General features: G+C 32.6%; 2 protein-coding genes across 2 annotated transcripts in view; one reads left to right on the top strand and one right to left on the bottom strand.

Annotated features, from left to right (window-relative positions):
- LOC108750751 overlaps positions 1-13,870 on the top strand; it is a 19,978-nt gene extending 6,108 nt beyond the window's left edge. Inside the window, exon 4 of the mRNA XM_018490466.1 lies at positions 13,851-13,870. Coding sequence (XP_018345968.1) covers position 13,851 — 1 coding nt within the window. The 3' untranslated portion in view covers positions 13,852-13,870. The remainder of the gene's footprint in view (positions 1-13,850) is intronic.
- LOC108750753 (neurexin-1) overlaps positions 1-26,205 on the bottom strand; it is a 229,340-nt gene that overhangs the window by 38,882 nt on the left and 164,253 nt on the right. The window contains exons 10-15 of the mRNA XM_018490467.1: positions 16,980-17,087; positions 15,552-15,744; positions 12,319-12,510; positions 11,477-11,620; positions 11,027-11,244; positions 7,778-7,886 (exon numbers count right to left, since the gene is read on the bottom strand). Of these exons, the coding sequence (XP_018345969.1) occupies positions 7,778-7,886; positions 11,027-11,244; positions 11,477-11,620; positions 12,319-12,510; positions 15,552-15,744; positions 16,980-17,087 (964 nt within the window). The remainder of the gene's footprint in view (positions 1-7,777; positions 7,887-11,026; positions 11,245-11,476; positions 11,621-12,318; positions 12,511-15,551; positions 15,745-16,979; positions 17,088-26,205) is intronic.

Below are 26,205 nucleotides of genomic sequence, written 5' to 3'. Positions count from 1 at the left end.
CGGTATGTCCTCGCCCGCGTGAAGATATCCGCCTACGTGGAGCGTTCGAAATTCCAAGATGCCCTGCTTTCCCAGCTGCGCTTCCGCTACATTTGCATACAAACAGTTATTCGACATTAAATTGAAAAGCATTGAGACGCGAACTAATTGTAAGTTTAAATAGAAAATACCAAAATTTGAAAAATATTTACGATCTTATTGCTTATCTTCGTCATCAATGAAAATAATTTAATGTTAAAAATTATATTAATTAATAATACAAAAATTATACTTATATTATATCAAATTTAGTTCTTTCATTACTGCGTTTCAAAATGTTAAATCAAATGAAAGACACGTTATATTATATATTACATATATTTACAATTTATATAATTTTTAATTTTAGATTTTTTTATTTAATGTATACAGGATAATAAAACATTTAGCTAGAAAATTTTGTACGTTTATCAAATTATCTAGCTAACAAATTGACATTATTTGTCGTCATTTTGATTGAGTTTTATAGTAACGTAAATTTAAAAAAACGAATTCTGGAATTAATTACGTCTTATTAAATACCAAAAAGACTTTAAATATTAATGCAAAAGAATCAGAAGATTTTCATTGATTGATGACCAAAAGATCTCTTTATTGCCTGCCTGAAAGAATTTATTCATAAAAAGATGCATAGCTATCACTGATGCATTTCTAAAGCGCTTTAAAACCTACTTCAAAGCTAAAGATGAACATTTTGAATATTAATTATTATCTTCGATACTTAATATGGTATAACTGACATTCTAGAGTTTTGTTTTCGGAAATATACATTACTAATGATTTCATAAACACATAACTTTTGTGGCCAAACTTTTTTGTGCCACCCTATAGTATATTTTACTTGGAGTATTTGTGTACTCGAGTGTTTGCGAAAGTATCGTGTACATCAGTGTCTAGTGAAAAGATGGATGAAGAAGAGATTTGATCACTGGCCGAAATTTTCAAAGGTTCGTGAATGCACGAAACTTTAGCATTTAAACTGAACTATTGAACAACGCCAGGCTAAGACGGGAACCGCATGTGTTTCGCTGTGCAGCAATTATCGTTCCAGCGCGATCGATTGCGCTGAAGTAAAGGCCGTGCAGAGCTGCTGCAATTTAGGCTATTGCCACCTAACTCAATATTGCCGGCACTCGCCGTCAGTTTAATAGGGTGATCCGAGGGACAGCTTTGCGAGGGTGACTGTTTCACGGTGGCCACTGTGGCGGGGTTGTTTTGCAGGGGCCGATTGGGGCCAGGCTGATTGGTAAGCCAATCACGTGCTGTTCATATTATCGATATTAATAAGATACGACCGAGATGTGCTCGATTGAATCAGCGTCCCGTTCCCATGGAAATGTCGCTAATTGCTTAGATTATCTTATATTATTTTCACATAAACTATATAATACATACGTAATGTGCAAATTACGTGATATTTGCAATAGAATCACCGGTTGTGACAATCCTCCAAACTGTGTAGAGTCTTCACGTCATTTAAGCACGACGATCTTAAATGGCTCGCCAACATGACAATAGCAATATTGGCAGAGACATTATAACGACGCTGTCAAACGGATATGATATCGGTATTAAAAATGTCGATTATCCAGAGAGGATCGTATTAAGATCTCCGATATATCGATATTGTTTGCTCATCCGTAGCGTGTCCCTCGTTCCGTTAACCGCGGAATTTGTGCGCGACGAGAGAGTCCTGAGGGAATTTCTGTGAAGTGGTTTACCGTTGATGGAATCGCGCGGGGATATAATTTACTTTATACTTGAAGCGGCGCTTTTGCGACGGAGTGCCACAAATGCCCCGGCAGACGTCGACCTCCTCCCTCGGCATCACCGATTCCGGATGCACTTTTCTCGTTGCGCAGCCGGCAGCGGCGTGAAGAGCATTTCGAGGAGTCGGCATGATAAAAAGCGCATTTGCATGCCCACGATTTGTAATCCGTCCGCTGGATGTCGGAAAATCGATGGCACTGACTCGTATCTACCGCTCGTAAATAATACGGTCGGCGAATCGGCGTAAACAGAGAAAAATGGACGTTCTCGCGCGCGGTCGCGAGCCGGGAGAATTCTTTGCCTTGGAGAATGCGTGCTTTTCTTATCGATCATACACTAAGAAAAATTTCTAGTTGAAAATAGACGAATCAGAATTATATGGTTATATCTATTATAATTCTAAATAACTGAATGTCCAATTATGATGACCAAAGTTCTGATTGATACAATTAGAATCTTACTGATTTATTTTGAAGAAATCTTTCTTAAAAGCTTACTCGTATAAGCTTACTTGCACAAAATAAATCCAAAAACGTAGAAATAGAATAAAACTTTTTTACACAAAACTTCACTTTCGTGGTTCACTATAAAAATAACAAGTTTAAGAGATGTTATATTTTTCAGAAGGTTCTAAACGGTCTCCTTCACCCTTAAAATGTCTTTTCATCCTTCTATTTTAAAATAAATCTATCTCTATATCTTATTCATTGTACTTTATCGCTCAATTACCCCTGAGATGATGGCTTCATATGGCTCGCTTTTATGGTGGATGCATTTTTCAGTCTCGTCACTAAAAATATCTTTGTCATTTACAAACGAAATTTTCGTCCACTAATATATTTCTCACGTTTGACACACCGACCGAGTGCAATAACGACCGCAGCCTTGGAAAAATCTTCGATTAACATTCATAAGAGTGTCTCGATTCGAAGAGTCGCCGACAGAATGCAAAAGCGGACGCAATGCGCGATGCATTTTGAATTTGTGATTGCAGGAGAGTTGAGAGCACCCGCGGGAAACTTATAATTTAACCGATAGAAGAAGTGTGACCGGAAAAGATGAAGTTTTAAGCTCTACCAAAATTGAAGACGTAATATAAAAAAGGATTATAAATAGTTTTTTAATTGTTTCTTGAAATTGATTAAGCATACAAAGGAGACTACTCATTAACTCATAATTATATGTGTTATAATAATTACGTACTCTTATTTGCATATGCGGGAGATTGTATAATTAATTATTTATTATAATTACACATATTAATTCGTTCAGAATGATTGTGCAATGAAATTATAAAATCTACACATAAATATCGCGCAACAGAAAAATGTAATGTCGGTGATTTTCTTAAATAATTTTTATTATTAAATAAATCATTTATTAGTTTTTTATGTTTCATTCAAAATTGAGATATTCAGGATGTACTATAACTGTAATTGAGTACTCATAAATGTTAAATAACCTAATAATCAACGTTAAATTTTTATAAATACGAACAAGTAGATTATTTCAAAAAAAGCATGCAAATTTTATTTCTAAAAAAGTATAAATATATGTAAGTTTTATATGTACGTAAAAATGCAAAATGTATATTTGACAAATCTGTGCATTAAATATTTTTCTCTGCTTTGTTTTGCTAGAATGACATCAATCTTTCTAAGTTTTGTAATATTGGCTATATCGACAAAGTCTAAACTGTCAGATAGCTGTAACATATGTTCCAAGTTCTTAGTTCCAGGAAACTACTATTTTGCAACAAACCAGTAGTTTCTAATTCGCTATTTGTCCCATTTGCACAACTTATGCGAGTGCGATGAGAGAGGTCTCGAAACTTACGTGAAAAATTGCTCAAGAAATTTTTAATTTCGTGTGCCTGCTCATCGATCTTGCGAAACTTTCTCGGCGATTTTCATTAATTATTTAAATCCATGGAACAGCCAAACTGACGCAATTACTCGTCTCGTAGCTTGATAAACTATTCAAAGATATTCTATACATGTAAAAATTATTTTCAATCAAAAATACTTACGAGATATAATACTTACATTTATATAATAAAAACTTGCATGTACGAAAAAAGAATGTCTGTGCCAATTTTAAACATAAAAAGTATGTAAAATTACTAGTCCAAAACATGTCGATACATTGCAAATTATTAAAACTAAACACTTTTTCTTGATGCTTTAAAATTTCTTGCCATTGAGGTAAATGAAGTACTACTGTTGTAATATTATATTTAGAGAGCTACAAGAGAACTCTTCATAATAAAGAGGACTTGATGTTAATAATTTGCGCGAGTCTCTCTACATTTTTCCAAAACAAGCGGAAGATTTATAAAACTGTCACACCCAATGACTCATTCGATCATTGCCAACAGCGATAGCCGAAAACGACAGGACGATTTAGCTCTGAAATACTCGCCGTGCCAATTTCCCCGACTCGTCGGTCCGACAAATAACAACACTAATAACGAGCATGAGCGTGCGAGCGTGTGGTGGGCGATGATCGAGAGAAGGCGGAAAATTATTTTCCGCGCGATAGCGTCGTTTCTACGCGAGGCCACGGCCGCGTCGTACGGTCCTCGCATAAATCTTTGGTAGACCGAATGATCCCGCCGCGGTGAATCCACCGACTGATAAATCTCGATGTGGAAATTGATTATCGGACGGGAATTCTCCATGGCGACTCCACCCTCGCCTCGTGTACACCTGTATTTATACGCTCGGGGCAATTTGGTCGTACGATGCAGTTAATCCTACCCTCTTTCTCTCTCTGCATTTCCTCCCCATCGTTATCCTCTCTTCTAGTACTTCATGCTTTTCCGTCGAATATACAGACGTGTACTCAATTCCAGTCAAATATTTTTATTTCACAATTTTGAGGACATCGTAACTTTGCCATAAAATAATTAAGTTCGACATTTGCGTCTATCGTTGTTTGCTTAGCTTTCTACGCGTGAACTTTCGGTTGTAATTTTTGATTTTTCTAAGAGAGAGTCTGCTGCAGAGGTGGCTAAAGATATAAGAGAGTCTGTCAGAGAGTCTGATAAGATTTTTGACGCCGTAATGTAAGAGAATTTTTCGGAGATTTTAATGTAAATATGATGTTGAAGATTAAAAATTGTTCTAAGCTATTGACAAACATTAAAGAAAGTAATGGAAAGCAATACTGAAAAATTAAATATTATTTCTTATAAAATATTTGCTTTCTACAACATATTCAGCTATTATTAATACAAAAATTTGTGTGGACAATTTGGGATACATGAAATGTGTTAAATTTGACACAAATTTTTAACTATTGTATGTATATCTATTCTGAGTAATATATTGAAATTTGTATCAATAATTTTTCCTTCTTTTAACCCTCTTTTATAATATTGCCAATTAGACGTATTGTCGCGTATTAATCACACCTATGAGAACAACGTATTCTGAGATGTGTTAAACGAGATTCCTCCCACATATCTGTCGATTTTAGCTTTCGTATTTCCACGTGTGTCCTCTTCATGTATTTCTTTGCGACTTTTTTCTGACCCCGCGACTTCCGCCGCGGAGATTCCGCCACATATTTATGCTAAATAAGGATTTCGAAATACGATATTGCTCCCTTGCGTGGGTTCGCCTTGCGGTTGGAAGTTCGAAATTCGAACGTGCGCATGCATATACGATGCATAAGGATCCTTCGAGCTGGTGCAATCGATGCGACGTGCAAAGTACCTCCGCTTCGAAATGTCATGACAGGGAAACTCCCCTCGTTCGAAACTTGCAATGCGCCATAAGATTTATTGCTAAGAAAAGAAATTATTCTGCGTATAATAACTTTGCATATAATTCCCGTATAATAACTTTCTTTTGATAACTTGCCATATCAATGTAAAATTAATTTATACAAGATTATTTCATGCTAAGTGCATTATCTTCATTGCACGTTTATTAATCAATTTTGAATTAATTTTTCTTTTATGAAGATAATTTCAATTTTTGAGCTATGACTAAAAACGAGAAGACTGTAATTCAAATAAGATAGAAAAGAGAGATTCGTTTTCAAAGAACCGCTCTTTTTGTTGCTTATTAAGATTATTCAGTTTTAATTTATGATTTAGAACTGCGTAATAATGTTAATTGGGTTTAAAATAATGCTTCTTTACGATCCCAAAATATAATTTAAAAAATTGAAATACTTAGAGCATTGAATTTTTAAATGTCTAAAACAGTGATTTATATACGCAGATTTTCTTTTTACTGCAATGTGGAAAAAAAGTGAAGCAAATGCACTTTGCGAAAGATGGGAGAGGAAGTAATTATTTTGAAGTAAAAGCATGATACAAGGAAAAAAGAGAAAGATAAAGAGAGAAAGCATATCCTGCATGGTAAAAGCATAAAGTAAAAAATGGAAGTAAAATAAAAGCATGAAGCATAAGAGAGCAATCTCGAATGAATAGCCTTTTGATTTTGATAATAAAACGACTATTTGTGTTGTATTTTAAAGCAAAACCCATTACGCTATCCTGATAACATATCAATAGCTCTACAATAAAAGTTTTTTTGTCTTTATCGTATTTGCTGTAAACAATTGTAAAAGTAAATATTTTTGCTTAAAGAATAAACGAGTTCTTTGATATTATTTGTACAAATAATCACTAGTTTCACACATTTTAAGCTTACAATTTATTGTCGCTAAATTGAGAAGTGTATTTTAAAATATCATAATATCATGGAAAGTTAATATGGAAATTCTAATTTTCCTGAAACATAATTCGCTTTTACGCTCATTACGAATTCAGATTTAATTACGAGATGACTTTAAACCGCATGTAAAAGCTTTAGCAGAAAAGAGAAGACGGTCTATTGATTATCATAAAAGCAAAGCTATTTTCATCCGTATTTAGAGTAAACATATAAGAACATCAATTAAATAGACTTATTATTCTCGCACTAACAATTATTTTATGAAATTCTATCTTAAATAATGTTAAATTGAAAAAAAAAACAATTAATTATTGTTCTTAATATTTATTAAACCATATATCACCTTAAAATATTATTTGCAACAAAAATAAAAAGTTAATTAACAATCAATAATAAATAAACAATTAAAACTTCAAATTTTTGTTTCAACTTAATACCTAATGTAGAAATATTGTTTATGCATGAAAATTGATATACTTTTGGCACTTTCTATTTCTTGCTGTTTTCTTTCGTCAATATTCTGAAATAGAATCGTCTTTTTCATCTCGCTATTTCTCACACCTTGCGATCAGAGACGCCACTTGCATTGCAGCAGCACGAAACCAATCAACTGTTTGCATCTGGTACCGACATACAATTTGCTGCACTTTGCACAGCGTCCTGTTTCCGTAATAATGTAGTTCGTGTCTAAATTAATCGACTTTTCTTCCAATTTCTAGCACTTTGTCACATTTTAAGTTCCACTATCTCATAAATTAATTTCAACAATGAAACTATACAGGACACGTTGGTTTGCATTGGTTCAATTTGTTTTAAAGATTTTAGAATGTTGATACACAAATGCAAAAAATTAAATGCATATTCTGTCGAAAATACGTCCAATAATATGTTCAATGATTTGTAGCAAGAGTTTTTTTTAATATAAAAATATCAATGTTTATTCAAGACTAAAATTAATTTAAATAGCACGGGGCAAATGTCATTAATTTTGCAGTTGTACGTAAATAAAGCCTCATGTGAAAGAAATTTATTTTACATTTTCAATTTATCTTGCACAAAATTATTCATTTCTCGATATTACCATGATTTTAACACTCTATACAAAACGCACGTTCCGCATCAATAAACCGCTTTATGAGTTTTGAAATCTCGTCCTACGAAAATACGCATTGTGTATGCAACGATGTAATTTGTTGGCTTTAATAACGTATATGTTTCTATGGAATATATATTTCAGTCGCTATTGCATATAGCGTTACTATTGCAGGTATACATACCTCGCATTGCCGTATCATCGTCGATCTGGAATTTGAGCAAATTGAATCGTCTGGAGAATTTTAGTGTATGCCACAAGTCATCATTAAGACCTTGCCCAGTTGTCAATAACTGAAATAAAATAATATCTGTTAAATTTTAATCGCATCCTTAGTTCATAAAAAAACTTTCTCCCACTCTTTTTTTCTTTTTCTTTTTTAAACATAAGTACCTTACGATACCGATTTTAGAAAATGTTTAAAGTACAATAATTGTAGATTTTTATAAAGAAAATTTAATAATTATAATATTTGTATCATAAAAAAAATTCTTCTCTTTTTTCTTCTATTTTTTTATTTACTTTTTAAGAATTTACTAAAACAAAGTCGGTTGATATGTGTACATGCAACGAAGTTTCCAATTTTTATTGCATTTTTGCAGCGTCGTGTAGCAATAGGTTTAACGCTATCGATAAACCACCTCTATGAGATGCCCGTCATTCGACCAAGTCTCATAAATCCAAGCAACTCGTCACTATCTGGCACAGTCCCCATTGCAATATATGATATCATGCGTTGTGTGACACCTGACGCACGTTTGTCATCTAACGTCATCTATGCATCGCCGCTATTGCCGTTGAAAATTATTATTATCACAAGTACTAATTCATCGTTCAATTCGTGTCAATCGCTAAAAATACATGCTCTGTATTTAATACGTACGTATAGAAATTTAAAAATAGTTTACTATCAAATTTCCATTCAGAAGAAATTAATTTTAACTTTCGTCGGAATCTTTGTGAGTAAAAACGAAATGTGCATTACATGATAAATTGACCTGATAAACTGGATTGTATTTTTATGGAAGCTATTCTTTCCTTTTCGGAACTTTTCTAGCTTTATTTAAATCAAAATCAAGCTCTGCATTAAGTGGAAAATTTAACTTTATGTGACGTAAAACATTGAAATGTAAGTACGTTATATAGCTTTTAAAATTGTATGAAATTACCGAGAAAAGATTTCATCAGAGTACATTTTATGTATATTTTTTAAATTTATGTATAATGTTATTAAAAACAACTATGCCACTAAATAATTGCTTTAATAACTGGGACACGAACAATGCGCCTATAGTTTTTTTACTCATTTTTCAACGCAGATTAAATAGGCATAGTCGAATAAAGTAATTAAAATTGAAATAAAAGAATGAAAAAATAGAATAGTTGCATAAATGTAATAATTTTTTTTGTAATAAAAGTAACAGTATAATACCTCAATTAATGAAGTACCTACTTTATCATTATCATTTATACAATACTCTCGCCAATAAAAAGGATTAATAATTTATCGAAAATCGCAGATAATCTCGCGGTCGAGAAAAGCTCGCGGTTCGAAGCCACCGCGATAGTAATCTTCGTTGAAATGTTCTCCAACTTCCCAGGAACTTTGTGGAAATCTGGTTTTCCGTAGACTAATCGTCGAGCGTCGCATTATCGTATCAATTATTCCGTCCAATTAACGAGTCCGTGTAGGTACAGAGATTGAAACATTACCGTAAATTACTGTATGTCTTGTACGTTCGTGCTTATACGCGTGTACTTGTAGATCTGCACGTTGGCTCCTCATTCACGCGCGATACGAGAGTTCCAAATGACTTCGACCCAAGATTGTTAATCCCAGATTAACGCAACTCCTATTAATATCCACAATAATAATGCCATAGTTGGGTCACTGCTTCCCAACTAATTCTCCTCAACGTTTAGCTTAGACGATCCATAATTTGGAATTATGTTCGGTATATAATTTTATTAAATTAGAAATTTAATGAGATATCAATGCGAGAACAATTTGTGTTATATTAATCGTATGTATATTTAAATTATAATTAATTAAAATATAAATCTGCATCCAATTCTTTTTTTCAACATTTTGTTATTGTTATACAATTATATCAATGATGAACATAAGATGTAATATCTCAGAATATAATATTTTGAGAATTATATGTATTTGTAAAGATCAAGAGAAGAAAAGAAAAAGAGACAAAAAAATAAATTGTACATTTATGCATCTAATAAAATAGCTGCGAAATCGAATCGGCCGATTTACTGTTCGTTCGACCGGAAGCGTCGCGATTGCAGAATTGCTTATGTATTTCCACGTATATGCGGTACAAGGGAGGAATGGAGTGTTGGAGATTGCGTGAACGAGAGGTTGCAGGATGCATTCAGAAATACATTTGGCTCCCGGGAAAACGATCGATGGAGCAGCACAGAAGCGCTCCTCGCGACCTTGAGATAATACTCTTGCCAATTCTTAAAAATTTAACAAAGATTCATTAATTATATCTGAAATAAGATATTTTATAATAATAAAAAAAGATTTTTTTTTTGGAATTGCTACTCAATATGACAGTTATTAAAAATACTTAAATACTTTACTTCATGTAATTTTATTTTACTAAATTTTCGTGTCTTTTCAATCTTTTCTATCTAGCATTATTTTACAAAAAAATGTAAAAAGTTCATAAATACTAAGTAGATAATATATTGTATTTAGTTATAAAATCTTTTCTATCATATTGCTAAAAGGGAGTTAATGTAGCCAAGCGTGAAAATTATTGCGCGTCATCTTATACTTCGGGAGCAATTGCCGAGAATGCGTTTTACGCGTCCAACATTTCCGTCAAAAAGTATATTCCGTTACATGGAGATGAGAGCCGCCAGCCGTTTACTTGGCGGATGTTGCTGCGGGTGACGTATTAAGTTAACGTCATGACGTCGTTCGCAACGAGAGAACGATCTACGTCAACTATATCGGGACGACGCTCAACATCGGAGATGCTTCGGGAATGTAAATCCTCATGGACCACGCGAGGCCCTTTAACTTCTAAACGAATGCACATTGACGTTAAGTCAATGATCGAATTTGTCCGAGATAAATCCAATATCTTATCTTTTCAACAACGCGTCCTTATTTAAAGTAAGATTTGTTTAACATTTATAATAAAACGTTTACAAAATCAATATATTTCGATCTAATATCATGTTACATGATAATGAAATTAAATTATAAGTCGACAAAATGAGAAGTTTGTCGAAAAGACAAGAAACAATAATTAATTCAAACAAAATTGTATTTAAAATTTACGTATTTGATGATATTTAAAAGTCTATTGTATTTCACTTCCAAGGAAATATAAATATTTATAAGGCTTCAGAACTATAAGTTTCCTTATCTCGCAAATATAGTTGAGTAACTTAATAATTTTACCTTTTCTCGGTCTCCGATGTGAATCAGCATATGTGCCTTGCCCTCGTCTAGATAAATCTGCAAGCGATCAGCGCTGTTCTCAAAGCTAGTCGCCAATAGAAGACCGCGCGGTCTTGTCGTTTTGAATCGCACGACAACTTCCTCCGCCTGTGTTCTGGAGTCCTCCGGCATCAACGCCGTCATTTGTTGCGTACCGTTCAGATGCAATGTTGACGCATCTGCAATAAGGAATAATAACTTGCTACTTACTAAAAACTCATAAATTACATGCTCGTGCAAAACTCATTCAGCTTTAAGATACATAAATTGTCTTGGACTTGTCGAATTATTTAATGATTAAGTTTTAAACTTGAATAATTTATTGTAAAAGCGTGTCAGAGAGCTTGTTTTTTTGTTTAAAAAAAAAACCACTTTGAAAAAAGCGACAATTAGGTAAAAGTATATTTTCACCTTTGCCACAGGTAGGTCCTGTGAAAGACGTGTTAGTGCAATCGCAGTGAAATCGATTCCACCCTTCAAGGCAAACGCTACGATGCATACACGGGTTTGAAGAACAATGCGGGGCTTGCATGTGACATGCGGGTCTTACTGCACCTGTAAAATATATGCAATCGTGAAATATTATATTGAAGAATTAATCAACTTAATGCAAACAAAAGAGTATATCAATAATATCTGTAATCTAATTTTTATTTATTTTTTATTTAAAAGTTTCAACAATAGAAAAATTCTTATGCATTTTGTCAAAAGCGCATTTTTTAATTATTATAATAATTAAAAATACCGATCGTGTATTTGATCGACAAATTGGAAAAAAATATAATAATTAAATATCACGGCTGCCAGACGTACTGTAATCTACTTTTTTCCAATAATAAAAAAATCGTATCTCTACTCGCCCTGTATAAATATTAGTAATACCGCACGCCGCAGGATGTTTTTAGTAACAAATAGTTAACAAATATGGTTATCTCTTGTAGGACAGAATAATATAATATTTAGTTTCAACAGTATAACTATAGTTTGATTGTTACTTTAATTACGTTATTTTAAATCTATCTTATATTTCTGTTCAAATAAACATGTTATGTTGATTTAAAGATATTAGATTTGTAATTGCAGTTAAATATCGATAAATAATAAATAATAAAATCTAAAAAAGAAAAATAATTTTATAACTGCTACGTACTACTTTCCGAAATTAGTACAAATCGTTATCCTTTTTGATTAAGATCTTTTGAGATGATTTCTTTATCATCTTATAAATAAATATTAAAATTCAATTCGCTTACCCGAATCTTGTTGCTGCGCATATCCCGCGATGTCTATTGGATTTCCATTAATAACAAGATCTCTCATGCATCCCACGTAGCCTTGTCGAAGGGCGCCCGTCCACAAAACAGGTGGAACAGTTAAAGGCGCAAAAGGTGCGCCCACACCACCGATATATAATAAGCCATCCAAGTCTAATTGCGTGGAATCTCCTACCATTAAATTAATTGCAATATTAATACATGTTAAAAAAACTATTTTATAGTTTTTATGCATTACACTCGGAAATTTATCTAAATATCTAATATATGTAAAAATATATGTATTTTTTTTAATATTTAAAATAGTACGTAAATTGTTGTGCATCATTCGATATGATGTAATCTTAAAAAAATATAGAATAAACTATATAAGAAAAATTAATTTAAAAAATAAAATAATTTTTTAAGCTTTATATGAAAAATTTTAATTATTTTCAATAATCATCAAAACAGAGAAAATAATGAATAAAAATCTATCAAAGATCTAACAATCTATATAGCATGTCGTTCATATTTAGCGTGCACAATAAATCAATTAAGACTGGCATTTAATAAATTGCAAAAATATATACGCTGTGACACAAACATCGATGTTTAATTAATATCGATCCCGAACTTTTCTGGAATGTCAAATAAATTAGGATTTTTTATGTTTTCTGACATTGGTCTAAAACTTATCTTCAACATATTTTGATATATTGAAACTTTTACACTTTAAGAACAAATATTTAATAATATTGATATAACATAGAAAGCAATAAATTTAGTACTTCTGACATATCTATACTTTACATACCCTTTCTTATATTCCCCTTATTCGCAAATGTAGATTTTGTTTTCGTTTATACCGCGGTTAAACAAATTATTTCGTAGGGAATGTGAAAGTCAAAGATCTTTTTCTGTGCTCAGCAGTGATCCGCGTTATTTGCTCGCGGTTTTACAAGGGCGCAAGGACGGAATTGCTTCAAGCTACGTTGGTATGATTCAAAGGAGAGTTTTGTCGGCGAATTAACCGTCCGTGTAATTCGGCTAACCGCGACAGGCTCTAGTCGTGGTAAGATGAAAACGGTGACAGTCCGACTAAAGTTGTAAATTTATCTCACAAATGTTCGGTGAGAGAGAACAGAAAGAGAGATAGACAAATATATGTATAAATAAAGAGATAGAAAGAAACGGAGAAATTTATTACGTTTCAGAACAATTTCCTCAAACAACAAAATTCAATATAATTTACTATGTAATGAATAAAACGTGGCAATATACCAATATAAAATAAACCAATTAATAAAGTAGGTTATCAGACGTGTGTGTTTAATTAATATATATCTAATAATTTCATAATATTCCGTTATGGCACATTAATCTGTTGCTAAAAAATAGCATAAACATTTTCTAATTATTTGATTCAAAAGATTATTTTAAATATAAAAATATATTATTGAATTTGATTTTTAACATGTAGTAGGTAATAGTAAATTGTCCATATTAACCTGGATGAAAAAAATTGAGAGAAAAAAGTAGAGAGATAGAGTGTAGAGAAAAGTTGCTGATGAGCGACAGAATTAACAGGAAAGAGGAAACAAACGGATAACTTAGTCCTTCACTCAGCAAATTTCAGAGAAAAAAGTAGGTACCACTGTTCTGTATATAATGTAGTTAATAATTTATTATTTGTTAATTAATGGCTCTAGACAGTCAAGCGGGTCAAATAAAAATTTACATTAGAAAGTTATAAAAATGTTAAAATATGCGTGTATATGCATTTTATGTAACAAGAACAGAAAAATTTAATTATTCAATTTAGCTAGATAGATGTTTTATTGAAATATGTAATTGAAAAAGTGAACTATGTATCATCGTCGTATAATGCATACTTTTTTCTAAATAATATGATGTTATTTCAATTACGGGAATATGCGTACATACATACATACATATTTGTTGCATTTAAAATATATGTGGATATACAAGCTGTCCCGGATTTATCGGATATCCTTCTCGTTATAGAGATTTTATGGCTAAATTAAAATAAATGACACTTTTGTTTTTACGTAGTTAATAATTAAAAATAATGGTTTTTTCTAATAATTTACGAATTAAGATTTAGATAATTTATTTTGTATAGAATATAGATTAATAAATTTTGTATAAATTTTATGTAAAAGTACATATATACTAAAAGTTTTCTTTTTGTTCTATTATTTGTTAAACAATGTTTTTATTTTTTAAGCGATCTTCCTATCTTACTGTTGATATCAAATAGTTGATATCATCTTGCTGTTGATATCATTGATTTTCGAGTTTATCAAATTTTTTCTTTAAAAAAGTCAGTGACAGTAAAGTATCTACTACACAGTAACATCTTCAGCAAGCTAAGTCACCGTTGTCTGCAGGAGGATATATGGATCCTTGCTATCTCAATGAAATTCTTTTTATCGTTTTTGCGGTATCGTTCACGTGTTTGCGGCCGTACATACGTAGTGCTTTATCACTTAGTCGCGGTGCGGTGAGTAAATTCTGGACACACCGCGGTCCACCGACGTAAACGGTGAGCTGAGCGAGCCGAGCCACTCATAATTCAGAGTTACACGCTCGAGGACACTTATCTGCCAGACCGGGTTAGACACTTTATGTATATGGTGAGATAGCTCTTTTTGAAAAAAGAGCTGCTACTGCACGCATAAATACGCTACGATAGGCATCGATAATTTATCGATATGCAGTTTGTGTTTTAAGAACGATATTGGCTCTTTTTCCGAAAATATAAATAATCTTATAAGATAATTGGCTATATATGATTATTAATCCAAGATCAGTCATTTGATTTTTTTTTATATATCGTCTGGAATGTTTTTTCCTAATTTAAATTATTATTAACAATATATTGTATATTATTAATTATTTCCCGATTTAGTAGTATTTGAGAACATTATGGATATGAATTTAATCATAATTTTCTGGAAAAAGGAAATATATATATCTATACAAAATATGCAGCGATCATGATGTAGAAAGTTGCATGGCTGCTCCAGTTCAAATTCACCCAGCAGAATACAATCTACATCATGAAATAATACTACTACTATTTTTTCATAATATTATCTTCGTATACAATTATAAATGCCATATACATTTTCTATTTTTTTTTTAAATGTTTTCACATATATTTTGACAAGATAAGGTTAGGTAGAAAAAGCTATATTCTTCATTACCTGGCGTACGAAACTCGACTATGTTGCTGTCGACAGTGACTCGAATTTCTCTCTCGACTCTCCTCAGGACAACGTCGTGCCAGGTGCCATCATCCACGCGTGTCTTTGACGATTTTACTTTAACGGAGCCGCTCCCGAGATCGGCGTGCGTATAAAGATATCCGCCAAGAATTTCGAAGGCAAACAGATCTTCCTGTAATAAATGAAAACGGTTCATTTATTACCATATTGCTACTTCAACGTAAAGTAAAACCGTTTCCGCGTGCGCACAAGCTTTCTACAAATACGTCAATGTATTTATTTTTATAATACTATTTGATAGATTTTCTAGTGAAAATTTATTTAATTGATAAATGGTATTACCAATTTAACAAATTATACTTAGGTATACTTTGTATAAAAAAGTAAGAGAAATTGAATAGGAAGTCTTTTTAAATATTTAGTAAATTGTAGCCAAATGTGAGATTTATATTTTTCATTTATGTTTAAAATAAAGGACGCTCATTGTCGTAATTTATTGAGTTTCTGTTATTCTGGGTAGATGGATGAAGATATATTACGTCGGCGTATCGTTAGTGTTAATGGGATTACGAGTAAATGAAGACGTATTGGCTTAAATTTACTAACCATCGAAAAAGACTTGTCACACATAACTTTTGTAAATAACATTTGATAAATATCATTAGAGCGATTCACATCTTTTTAAACTTTCTAGTCTATAATTAGTCTTTTGTCATATTTAATAAAAAAATATGTATAATACAAAATATGTAATGTAATTATATAAAATATTTAAATTATATCTAATTCTAGAATATAATTAATATTTATTAATTTATTTTTCTACAACAAATATAATAATAATTAGTTGATTTATGATAGTCAAGTTTATTCTTTGCATTTATTTTAATATATTTGTTAATTTAATTTAAAAAAAATAATTACAAAATTTATGTCTCCTACATTAAATAATATTATTTTATGTCAAAAAGAATATAGATATTTACTTAATATTTTGAAAATGTCTCAAATAATCAAATAATTATAAAATTCAGACTCGAAGGTCGCTGACCGCCAGAATGCATTGATCGTCGAAGTGTCACAGGAGAATGGAATTGTGCATCGATAATTAAATTACTGTCAGTCGAGTGTACAACCGCGACTGAAATGAGTTTTGAAACAAAAGCGGCTTGTTATTTTGAAAAACGTTTTTAGTAGCCAATAATTGTTGGACGCGTAATCGCACTTTGACAGCCGCATTTGGTTTTATTGTCCAAAACTCTTCTGTATTATTCCACTTTTTTGCGTAACGTATTACTTGTTTTTATAAATTTATTAAGAAAAAATTTGTATATTTTATTATCCTTATGATTTTTTCGTTACGATGATTATTTTAATGAAAAGGGAAAGCTAAATAAAGATACGTACCCTCGTTTGTGCTCCGCTGCGACTATACATGATCAATCCATTGGGCTCGTTCGTACGAATTTTGAAGGATATAGTCCCGGTCTTGGCGGCTTTCCAGGGTGGCAGAACCTGAAACAAATGAGACAGATGGTTTCTACTACGTCGCTTTGGAGCCTAAGGAGAAAAAGAAGCGGTGTGGAAGAGCGGAGTGGAAGAAGCCGCGTCGTCCTCGAGGAGAATGGACGAGCTAGCCTTGTCGTGCCCAGCATCCGCAATCTCTACGTGCAATCTTACGAATCCGCCATTCATCATAAAGCTCTTGAAAGAATCAGATCACTCGTTTAGGCATGGAGCGACGGGTGAAATTGCAACCGGTATAATAGTGGATTACAGTGACGATCACGGACGTTTATTTAACATGTTATATGCTTATTTAAAATATCGCAAGTCGATATCTTAAATTTATGATTTTTTTTTTAGATAGCCGTCACTATGGATTCAATCAATGCAAATTATCAAATTTGACTAACTATAATTAATATCTATTTAAAATTTTCTAATTTTTTTAAAAAGATTTCGACTGCAGTTCTATTTCTACTTTAAAACTGACAATGTGATAATCTTTCACTTAATTACATATAAATGAAATTGCAAATACATATATAACACAGCAGATTTTTATGAGTAAATTATTCTAAGCGATTAGCCGCTAGAAACATAATTCATACGCATGCACGCACACTTACACACACATATATATTTTTACATACCTTTAGATTTCAATATAAAATAATATTCTTTTTATTTTCTCTATATAAAATAGATATAGATTTTTTGTTTTTTCCAATACCTATTGCATACAATTTTTTAAATAGAAATATTTGCCTGTTGCACTTTTACCAAATGCAATAGCAATTCTTTTATCAACCGCGTCTAGTGAGAATTTTTTTCCGAGAAATAAAATATTTCAAGCGGAAGTGTCTTTTTTTTACACGCAGTACTTGTTACAGCGATTGTTTAAAGAATCAACAATGCCCGAGCAACGTGCGTTTCTATCCGTAAACAAAATAAAGAATAAAAAATGTGTCTTTAGCAGTCCCAAGTATGAAACTCATTTCGCGCGCTAACAGTTTGCGAAATAATAGAACGTTGACAAACATGCGTGAAGAAAAATCCGAGAAAATCACAGAATTGCTGCTGTATAGTGAAGCGAGCGATATACACCCACACATACACATACCCACACATAGAATGTCCCAACGAAATCGGAGGAAACAAGAAAAAAAAATATGTTGTATTCTGTACGAGCAGCATCGCGCAAAGACCGGAAATAGTCGGTCGAAATAGAGAGCGCGTTCGTAAATTGCGCGCAGAGTGTATGTGTATAGCCGTTTCCACACATTCGTGAAAATGAACTCTGTATCCAAATTTAAATAAAAGCATCCCGTTGTTTTTATACTTTTTTTTATCCTGCAATTATTTCTTATAGGTTTTACGAACTTTTCTCATTTGCTTAAAATTAGATTACCTTTACATTTTTATTTCTAATTGTATGATAATTTGTTAATGTTTTAAATATTTATAATTACTAGTATATAATATTACTATCTCTGATATAACGTTTATTGTTACGTTACGATGCATTTCGTGTTCTTGCTATCTTATCTGGTAATCTCCAAAACATTTAAAAGATTTAGAGTTTCTTTTAGCGAATGTAAACTTAATTAAATTAGATAGAAACTTTGTTTTTCTTTTACAGCGTAAAACTTTTATTTTGTTGTTTTTTATAGCATTTTATTTTGTTTATTTATTTCATTACCGAGTGTAAATTTCGGATTTAACCTCGTAGAATAGTATGTTTGAACGCTTACGTGCTGTAAGTTTTATTCTTCCTTTATCACTCATTACAAGCAGAAGGAAAATCAAATACAGCGCGTAAAACGTTTAAACCAAACGTAGCTAGAGAATGACACTTCGACGAATATAAAATGCCGAATAGAAAAACAAATGAGGCGTGTAAATAATAAAATACGCTAACCATAAATCTGCGTATCGCTATTTCTCGCATAAAATCCTGTGCATCTCCTTTATTCGATTTTGCGACAACAATCGATGCAGCTAGTAGAAAAGTGTACGACGTGCCACATTATCTGCTTTGACAGTCAAAAGTGATGCAGCTGTATTTAAAGTTACGCGACGTTATACGGTCAGGTGCGCTCTCTGAATAATGCAGAGCACGCCTAACCGCTATGAATCAGCATCAGACGAAATGGATCCTCCCGTTGTAGCTCATACTTCTTCTCTATCTTTTCAGCTCCGTAAAGATTTAACATAAGCAACCGCAAGATGCTGCCGTAAGGATACGTCTGTTTTTCACGTTTTTCGTGTCAAACATTTTTTTGCTTTATTTTATAAAAAAAAATAACTTTATACGTACAAACTAAAAGTTTGGATGCACTTTTAAAAAATTGACATTTTTGGGATTACTTATTCAAATGTCCACAAAAATGTGTGTTTTTTTTAACAATAATTCTTTAGATCTAGTAACTGTTATTTGATCTAAAAAAAATTACTATTTAAAAAATACATTGTTATAAATATTTAAATAAGTAATCCCAAAAATGTGTCAATTTTTTATCTAAAAAATTACTGTTAAAAAAGTACATTGTTATGAATATTTAAATAAGTAATTTCAAAAATGTCAATTTTTAAAAAGTGCTTCCAAACTTTTTTTAATCTGGAGTTATCTTCCTATATCTTCCTATATCTTATTATTTTCGTGTAATTATCAATGTGGATTTACTTTCACGAAACGTTGATTGTTCTCAATTCCTGTTATTTAATTATATACAAATATAATTCATATATTATCCACATATATTTATCAAACTATAGCGAGATATTGATATAATGAATCTATAGAAGATATAAAAATAAAAATAAATTTGCATCTGAAAAAGAGAGGGTGCAGATATAATTACTTCTAAATTTATACCAAGAGAAGATCAAAGTTTAAAAAACAACGACGACAAAATAACACACAAGGAACGATTACTCTTTTGCAATTAAAATTAAAATAACAAGAATAAAGAGGTATTACCTCTCTTGTAAAAACATAATTAAATGAGGCATTTTGCCAAATATTCGTAATCTGAAAGAGAAACGGACTACATTCCTGATTTTCTTTTTTTTTTCTTTTCTTTCCCTTTTTTTTAGCTTAAACACTGTATAGTAATTAGGCCACTCGTACAGGCCATTTACAGAACCAAGAACGACCAGCAATATTTTCCAACCGAAACAGAAATGGACAAAGGATTTCGTCCGGCGCCGTTAATCAACGTCTGATGAGATGGCTACAGTTCAACTCGATCCCACCATGTCGCTCTTTAAATACTCTTGTTCTACGTGTATTTAAATTCAGAGATAAACGGCGTGTCTATTTCAAGGCACAAAGGATGACCTGAAATGAGGGTGGCGTATTAACATTTTCTTAATAAAAAAAAAAGAGAAAAAAAAAGAAAAATCAGGAAAATAATCAGCCCGTTTCTTGGACGACTGTTTCAGATTGTGAATATATCACAATTCTTTTTTCTCATGATACTTGTATGCATTAAAAAGAATAGTTTTGTGTTTTTAATTTGAGAAAGAAATGTACTTAGTAACGGATAAGCTGTATGTCATATCCTACTGTAAAAGCCACAATTTGAGGAAAGGGAGAGGGGAATTTGCAACATGGTAGGAAGAATAAATAATAAGTCTCGTTACCGAGAGTTTTCGGTCCGGCTTTCCATCCAGGGAAATTAGCCCCACTGTCATAAAACTCCAATTACATTCGTGCACTTCTAGTGTCTGCACGAAATTCGCGTATTCCCGGAACGCCCGAATTTTGTACCAGCGGGGAAGAATTTCAAGGATAAATAAGCATATTTTTTTAAGCAAAAATACACACGATAAGAGATAAATGTCCAAAAAGCGACTCAAACGATATTAAAATGATGACCGCGATTTTCTCAGCTCCGATCTAAAATCTGTTACTAAAATACTTGGGACATTACGTGCATCAGTATAGAGATTCCGAAGGGTCTGAAATACCAAAAGTCCGCGAGATTGATACTGCCCGCAGAAGCATCCACACGCAAACGGAAAAACTTTTTCCAATTTCACCTTTGGGAACGAACCCCTAACCTCTCGCCACGAGACTGGAGACGGTTATCTTGATCCCAGAAACTTCTTCTGCAGTACGAAGAAGAAAACGGGTTCTATGCATGATTTTCCTCTATATGTGTAGAAATTCTACGCGAGAACAATAAAACGTCCGTTTTAGTTTTAGACACTGGCGCGCGTTTTTGTAAAGTTAATATTAGTATAACCAATTTTAACATCCTAATTATTATTAAATATTAAACATCCTACATTGATCTGATGTCCTTTTCTTTATATATCTTTAAATTATTTTTATATGTAAAATTATCCCGTTTCTTGGATCAGCAATGAACACCGTCAATGCATGTATAAACGCGAAGTCTCATTCGCTTTAATACTCCTGCATCAATATTCGATATGCCGCATAACAACTGCAGTACCATCTAAATAACAATGAATATTTCGGGTGAAATACGTCGTCAACGTCTTGCGCAAATACCTAGGAATCAAGTAGGGTCGTAATTATTAATCGCAGTTGTTGGAGAAGTAGAAAATCACAAAATTTCACACAACGGTAGTAACAATTGGTAGTAAAAAGATCTATGACGGCAACGAAATATAACTGCGGTAAATCTCTTTTAAGTTTCATGGCAATCTTCCTAAATTTTTTCTCTTGAAGAATCGAAGGGATCGATCTCGGGCGACTCGTTCTCGGGTACCATATCTTCGGGACTCTTCTTTGGGTACTTCTTACGTTCTTCCGCCGCGGCGAATATCTCTCCGAACAACAATTCCGAAGAACGCGGCGGAGTACGGTACTTTTCCGGTATATCTCTTTTGTCCATTCTGGTACTTTTTTTATTCTCACTTTCAACAAGTTTCCGGAAGACACACGTTACTGTCGAGAGCTACTTTCAACGGTGATCCGCCTTAACAAATTGACTGCCGAGCTATGACCTGATACGCGATCACCTTATGATCGATAGCATCATTTTATTAACTACTAAATTTGAACGTTACAATAATATTACGTGTAAAATATATAATTTGTGCAATTTGCATAATTGTATAAATTATCGATTGTCCGATTATTATTAGTCGATATATAAATTAACAATCAACAGCATCGGAAATGATACATATATCTGTATATTCTACACGAAAATAAGCACGGCGTAATTGTGTAATTGTGTATTGTATAAGTTATATAAATTTTACATTACAGCATTTAAATATAATATCTGCAAGATATTATATTGCAAGGAATGTTTCTATTATTTCTTCAATTGAAATATAGCTTACAAATTGTGTCAGTGTTACATTCTTTAATTTTTTTACATAATATTTATTACTTTCTAATACATTTAACTTGTGTGAAATTAATACAAAAATTTGAGTGAACCGTTCGAAACATGTGAAATGTGTTAAATTTCATGGAAATTTTTCAACTGTAATGATCGTATAACGATAATCGATGTATCAATAAATTTGCTAGTATTTATGATGCTAGATAATGCATCAATTATATAAACACATGTCAATTGTGTAAACACATGTCACATCCTGTTCACGAATGCATAGTCTCGATTATGAATCTCGTTACATTTTGAGATTTCTCGAGTATTACATGAAAACCGGATATCTCATTCGACCAAGACAGCCGCACCGAGAAATTCATCTTCAGTTAGTCCTCTGCACAAAGTGGCGCTTCGTCGAGGATATTTCATCCTGAAACTGGCTACATCCTCCATTCACCCTTCTGTCTACCTGCGCCTCGCCTTTTCCATGAAACTCTCGACCGAGTAGACGATCAATTAGAAAAGTTAAATTACTTTCTGAAATAAATTATTTACTAATCCGTGGGTGACGCCTTTTCTTGTGCCCCTTTCATTTTACGGTTCACCAATTCTTTAGAATCCTCGCGTCTGTCAGCAAATGTCAATTATGATTAAGCGGGTTTTATGGCAAGTGTTGTCGATTAGCTTTTACTGCAGACACTTTGACTGTTTTAAAGTATTTCAGAGAGAAATCTTTTCTTCATGCGATACGCAAGAGAAATCGTCAAAGTTTATATTATAAAATTAGCGAAATTACTCAAATGTAGTAAAACTGTACGATATTGTGTAAAGTTTCGGTTGAAATTCTGGAGTTATTTAATCACTTACGACAACGCCGTCCTCGACTCTTGCTCGTAGCTTGTCAACAAAATTGAAAAAAAGTGTTTGCAGGTTTGATAAAGGAGAAAAACACGTCCGGCGCAGTCCAGAAAGGTAAATAGACAACCTGTTGTGCAAGGCAGGTAGGTCGTGTCCACGTGGGAATACCTGCCAACCATCTGATTGCGTTACATGACCCACGAGGATTTCCAGCGAATGGAAATGTGTCAGCGTGCAGGCAATATCGGGAGCTATCGGATAACATGTCGGAACGTCTCCTTCTTGGCGAACCGATTCTGACGGATTAAGGTCGCCTGGTATACATATACGCGTTGGTTGGCTGATTAGTTTCCCCAACTACCGTCAACGTGGATCGCCCCGCCGTGGCGTACCCATCTAAACTAATCGTCGCGCCCGCTCGATTATATGCCGAGTTATTTCGTCCTGGTCGTATACATTGCGAAGTTAATTATGCCGGACTAGCTAAATATAGCCTCTCTCAACGTATATTAATTGCTTGTTGTTTACTAAGGGTGTGTCGCAACTTTTACTAGAAGAATCTCACAGAGCAATGATTCATATAATACTTATTATCTTTTTAGATAATACGGCATATTAAATCTTTTTTTAATTGTAAATTAAAATTATGGAATCATTCGAACTGCTCGTGAAGCAGTCCGAATGATTCGAATAGTAATTAAAGGTAGCTGATCAAAATGACGTGCCTGGAATGCAAGCAATAAATGTTACACTTTGATATAACATGTATTAATTTAATGATAGTTGGGATATACTCGTATATACGCGATTGGTAGTTCAATTATATCCGCTATTTTAAACGTCACACATGACAGCCTTTGTACATATTAATTCACGTTCTGTGTTTGCCTGTCGAGCTTCAAGCAAAGCTATCCAGAGTTCAGAAACCGCAAGCTGCTTCCTGCAAGCTACTCCTGAGTCTGATGCGCGAAACGTTATAGCCCGGCTTACAACCGCAGTAACTGTGTCGTGCTCCGTAACACGGTGGCTTTGTTAAAAGTCAAGTGTTTAGGTTCAGGGCTCGTATCCCGTCTCAAAAGATCGATTAAATGATCTCTCACCTGCAAACTCCATCGACGATGAAGAGCAGGTCCACGTGAGCGATCAAGAATCCTGAAATACATCGTAAACAACTCGGGAAGAATCGGTGGAGGGAAAGAAATGGGACTTCCTCTAAAATTTGAAAGCAGGGGTTTCTTTTAATACTTTTTAACATTCGTATATTGATTAAGAGAAAAGTAGAAATTGTATGTACGATATCTCAACATAATTTCAACTCATTTTAAGCGATCTATAAATTGCAGTAGAATTTAGGCCAAAATTAGATAATTAGATATAACTTTGATATGTCATGTAATATAAAAACGATAGAAATGGACAAAATGTGCTGAGAGATAATTTAACAATAAGTCAGCACATACAGTCATATGCATATAATTATAATTAGACTTTACAATTAATATTATTATTTTATGCATGATTATTATTAGAGAGAGTTACAATATATAGGTAAAATTATGGAAAAAATTTTGAATTTAATTCTCAATCGCTTAAAATAAATTTAAAACAAGCATTGATATTTATTAAATATTGAAAAGGTTGAGAATCAAATATTAAGAGGGAAATTTATCAACTGTATTAATTTTTTAATAAAATAAATAAAAATATTCTATTCAAGTGTTTAACTTTAAAAAGAAAATTCATTCAAAGCCCGAAGATATTGATAAAAGAAGTGTGTATGTAATCTCTCGTAAGTTAAAGAGAGAAGAATCTCGTAAATTAAAGAATCTCGAAGAGAGAAAAGGTAAAGGAGACGAATGCCCTGGGGGTTATTGTCAGAATGAGATGGGGTGAAGGAACTTTTGGCACGAAGTAATCGAAAAATATATATTCAAAGTTATTCCAAGTGTTTTCTTACCCAGAGCCCCACCGTGTTGCAGCTGCGCAAGAGTTACGATATTGGTGTCGTGGTTAGTGTGCGCGGTATACATATACGTCGAGGCTTAATAGACGAGAATTTAGGGCGATCTTACTCGCGAAGGATGGGAGAAACAAAGTGAAACATGTACACGATTGTATTATATGTGTGTATCGTGTATGTTACGTGTCTGTATCGTGTGAAACGACTGTGAGACGGGCTGAGACCGATTCTGGAATTGATTATCGAGATTATGGTACATTTTGATCGATTTGAAACATCTCTCTCTCTCTCTCACTCTCGCTCTCATTCTTCCTAACTTTTTCTCTCTCTTTCTCTCTTTCTGTATCTCTTTGATAGACATTGCGTCAATAATATATCGCGCTTTTCCCATTGTTACCGAGTAATGCTGATACACTGGCTATTAATTTTGCAAACACAGTATGACATATTTGTGATATACAATTAGAAGCAGATTTGAAGTTTCTAATGTTATTAAGACGGAATCTTAAGTTCCGTGAAGCTTTTAATTTAAGCAATATTTTAACATCCGTTTATGTTTCACAATAATAATAAATAAATATATGAGTCTTTCGTTCATATACTTTGTCAACACATATAATTTTTGTTACAGACCATTTTTATTTCGTGATTATATGAATATATAATCATAATTATAAATGTAACAATAGACAACAAATTATTTGTTCGTTTATATTTAATATCCAAATGTACAATTTTCATTATAATCACATTATTCATTATCATCATACATTAACTTAAATATTTTATTTTATTACAATGAAAATTGTGCATTGTATTATATAACAAAACAAATAAATCTAGTGTACATGATTTTTTAATAAGTATTTAAATTTCTATTGTGAGAAATGGGTATATTTTATTGTATATCGAAACCATAATTAATTTAATAATTATATGCAAACACAGATTGTATAATTTAATTATGAATGTATCGTGCCATGAAATC

This window comes from Trachymyrmex septentrionalis, unplaced genomic scaffold (genome assembly GCF_001594115.1).
Source record: "Trachymyrmex septentrionalis isolate Tsep2-gDNA-1 unplaced genomic scaffold, Tsep1.0 scaffold37, whole genome shotgun sequence".
Taxonomy (NCBI): Eukaryota; Metazoa; Arthropoda; class Insecta; order Hymenoptera; family Formicidae; genus Trachymyrmex; species Trachymyrmex septentrionalis.
The sequence above is the reverse complement of the archived record's forward strand: the minus strand, read 5'-3'. Positions and strand labels throughout refer to the sequence as shown.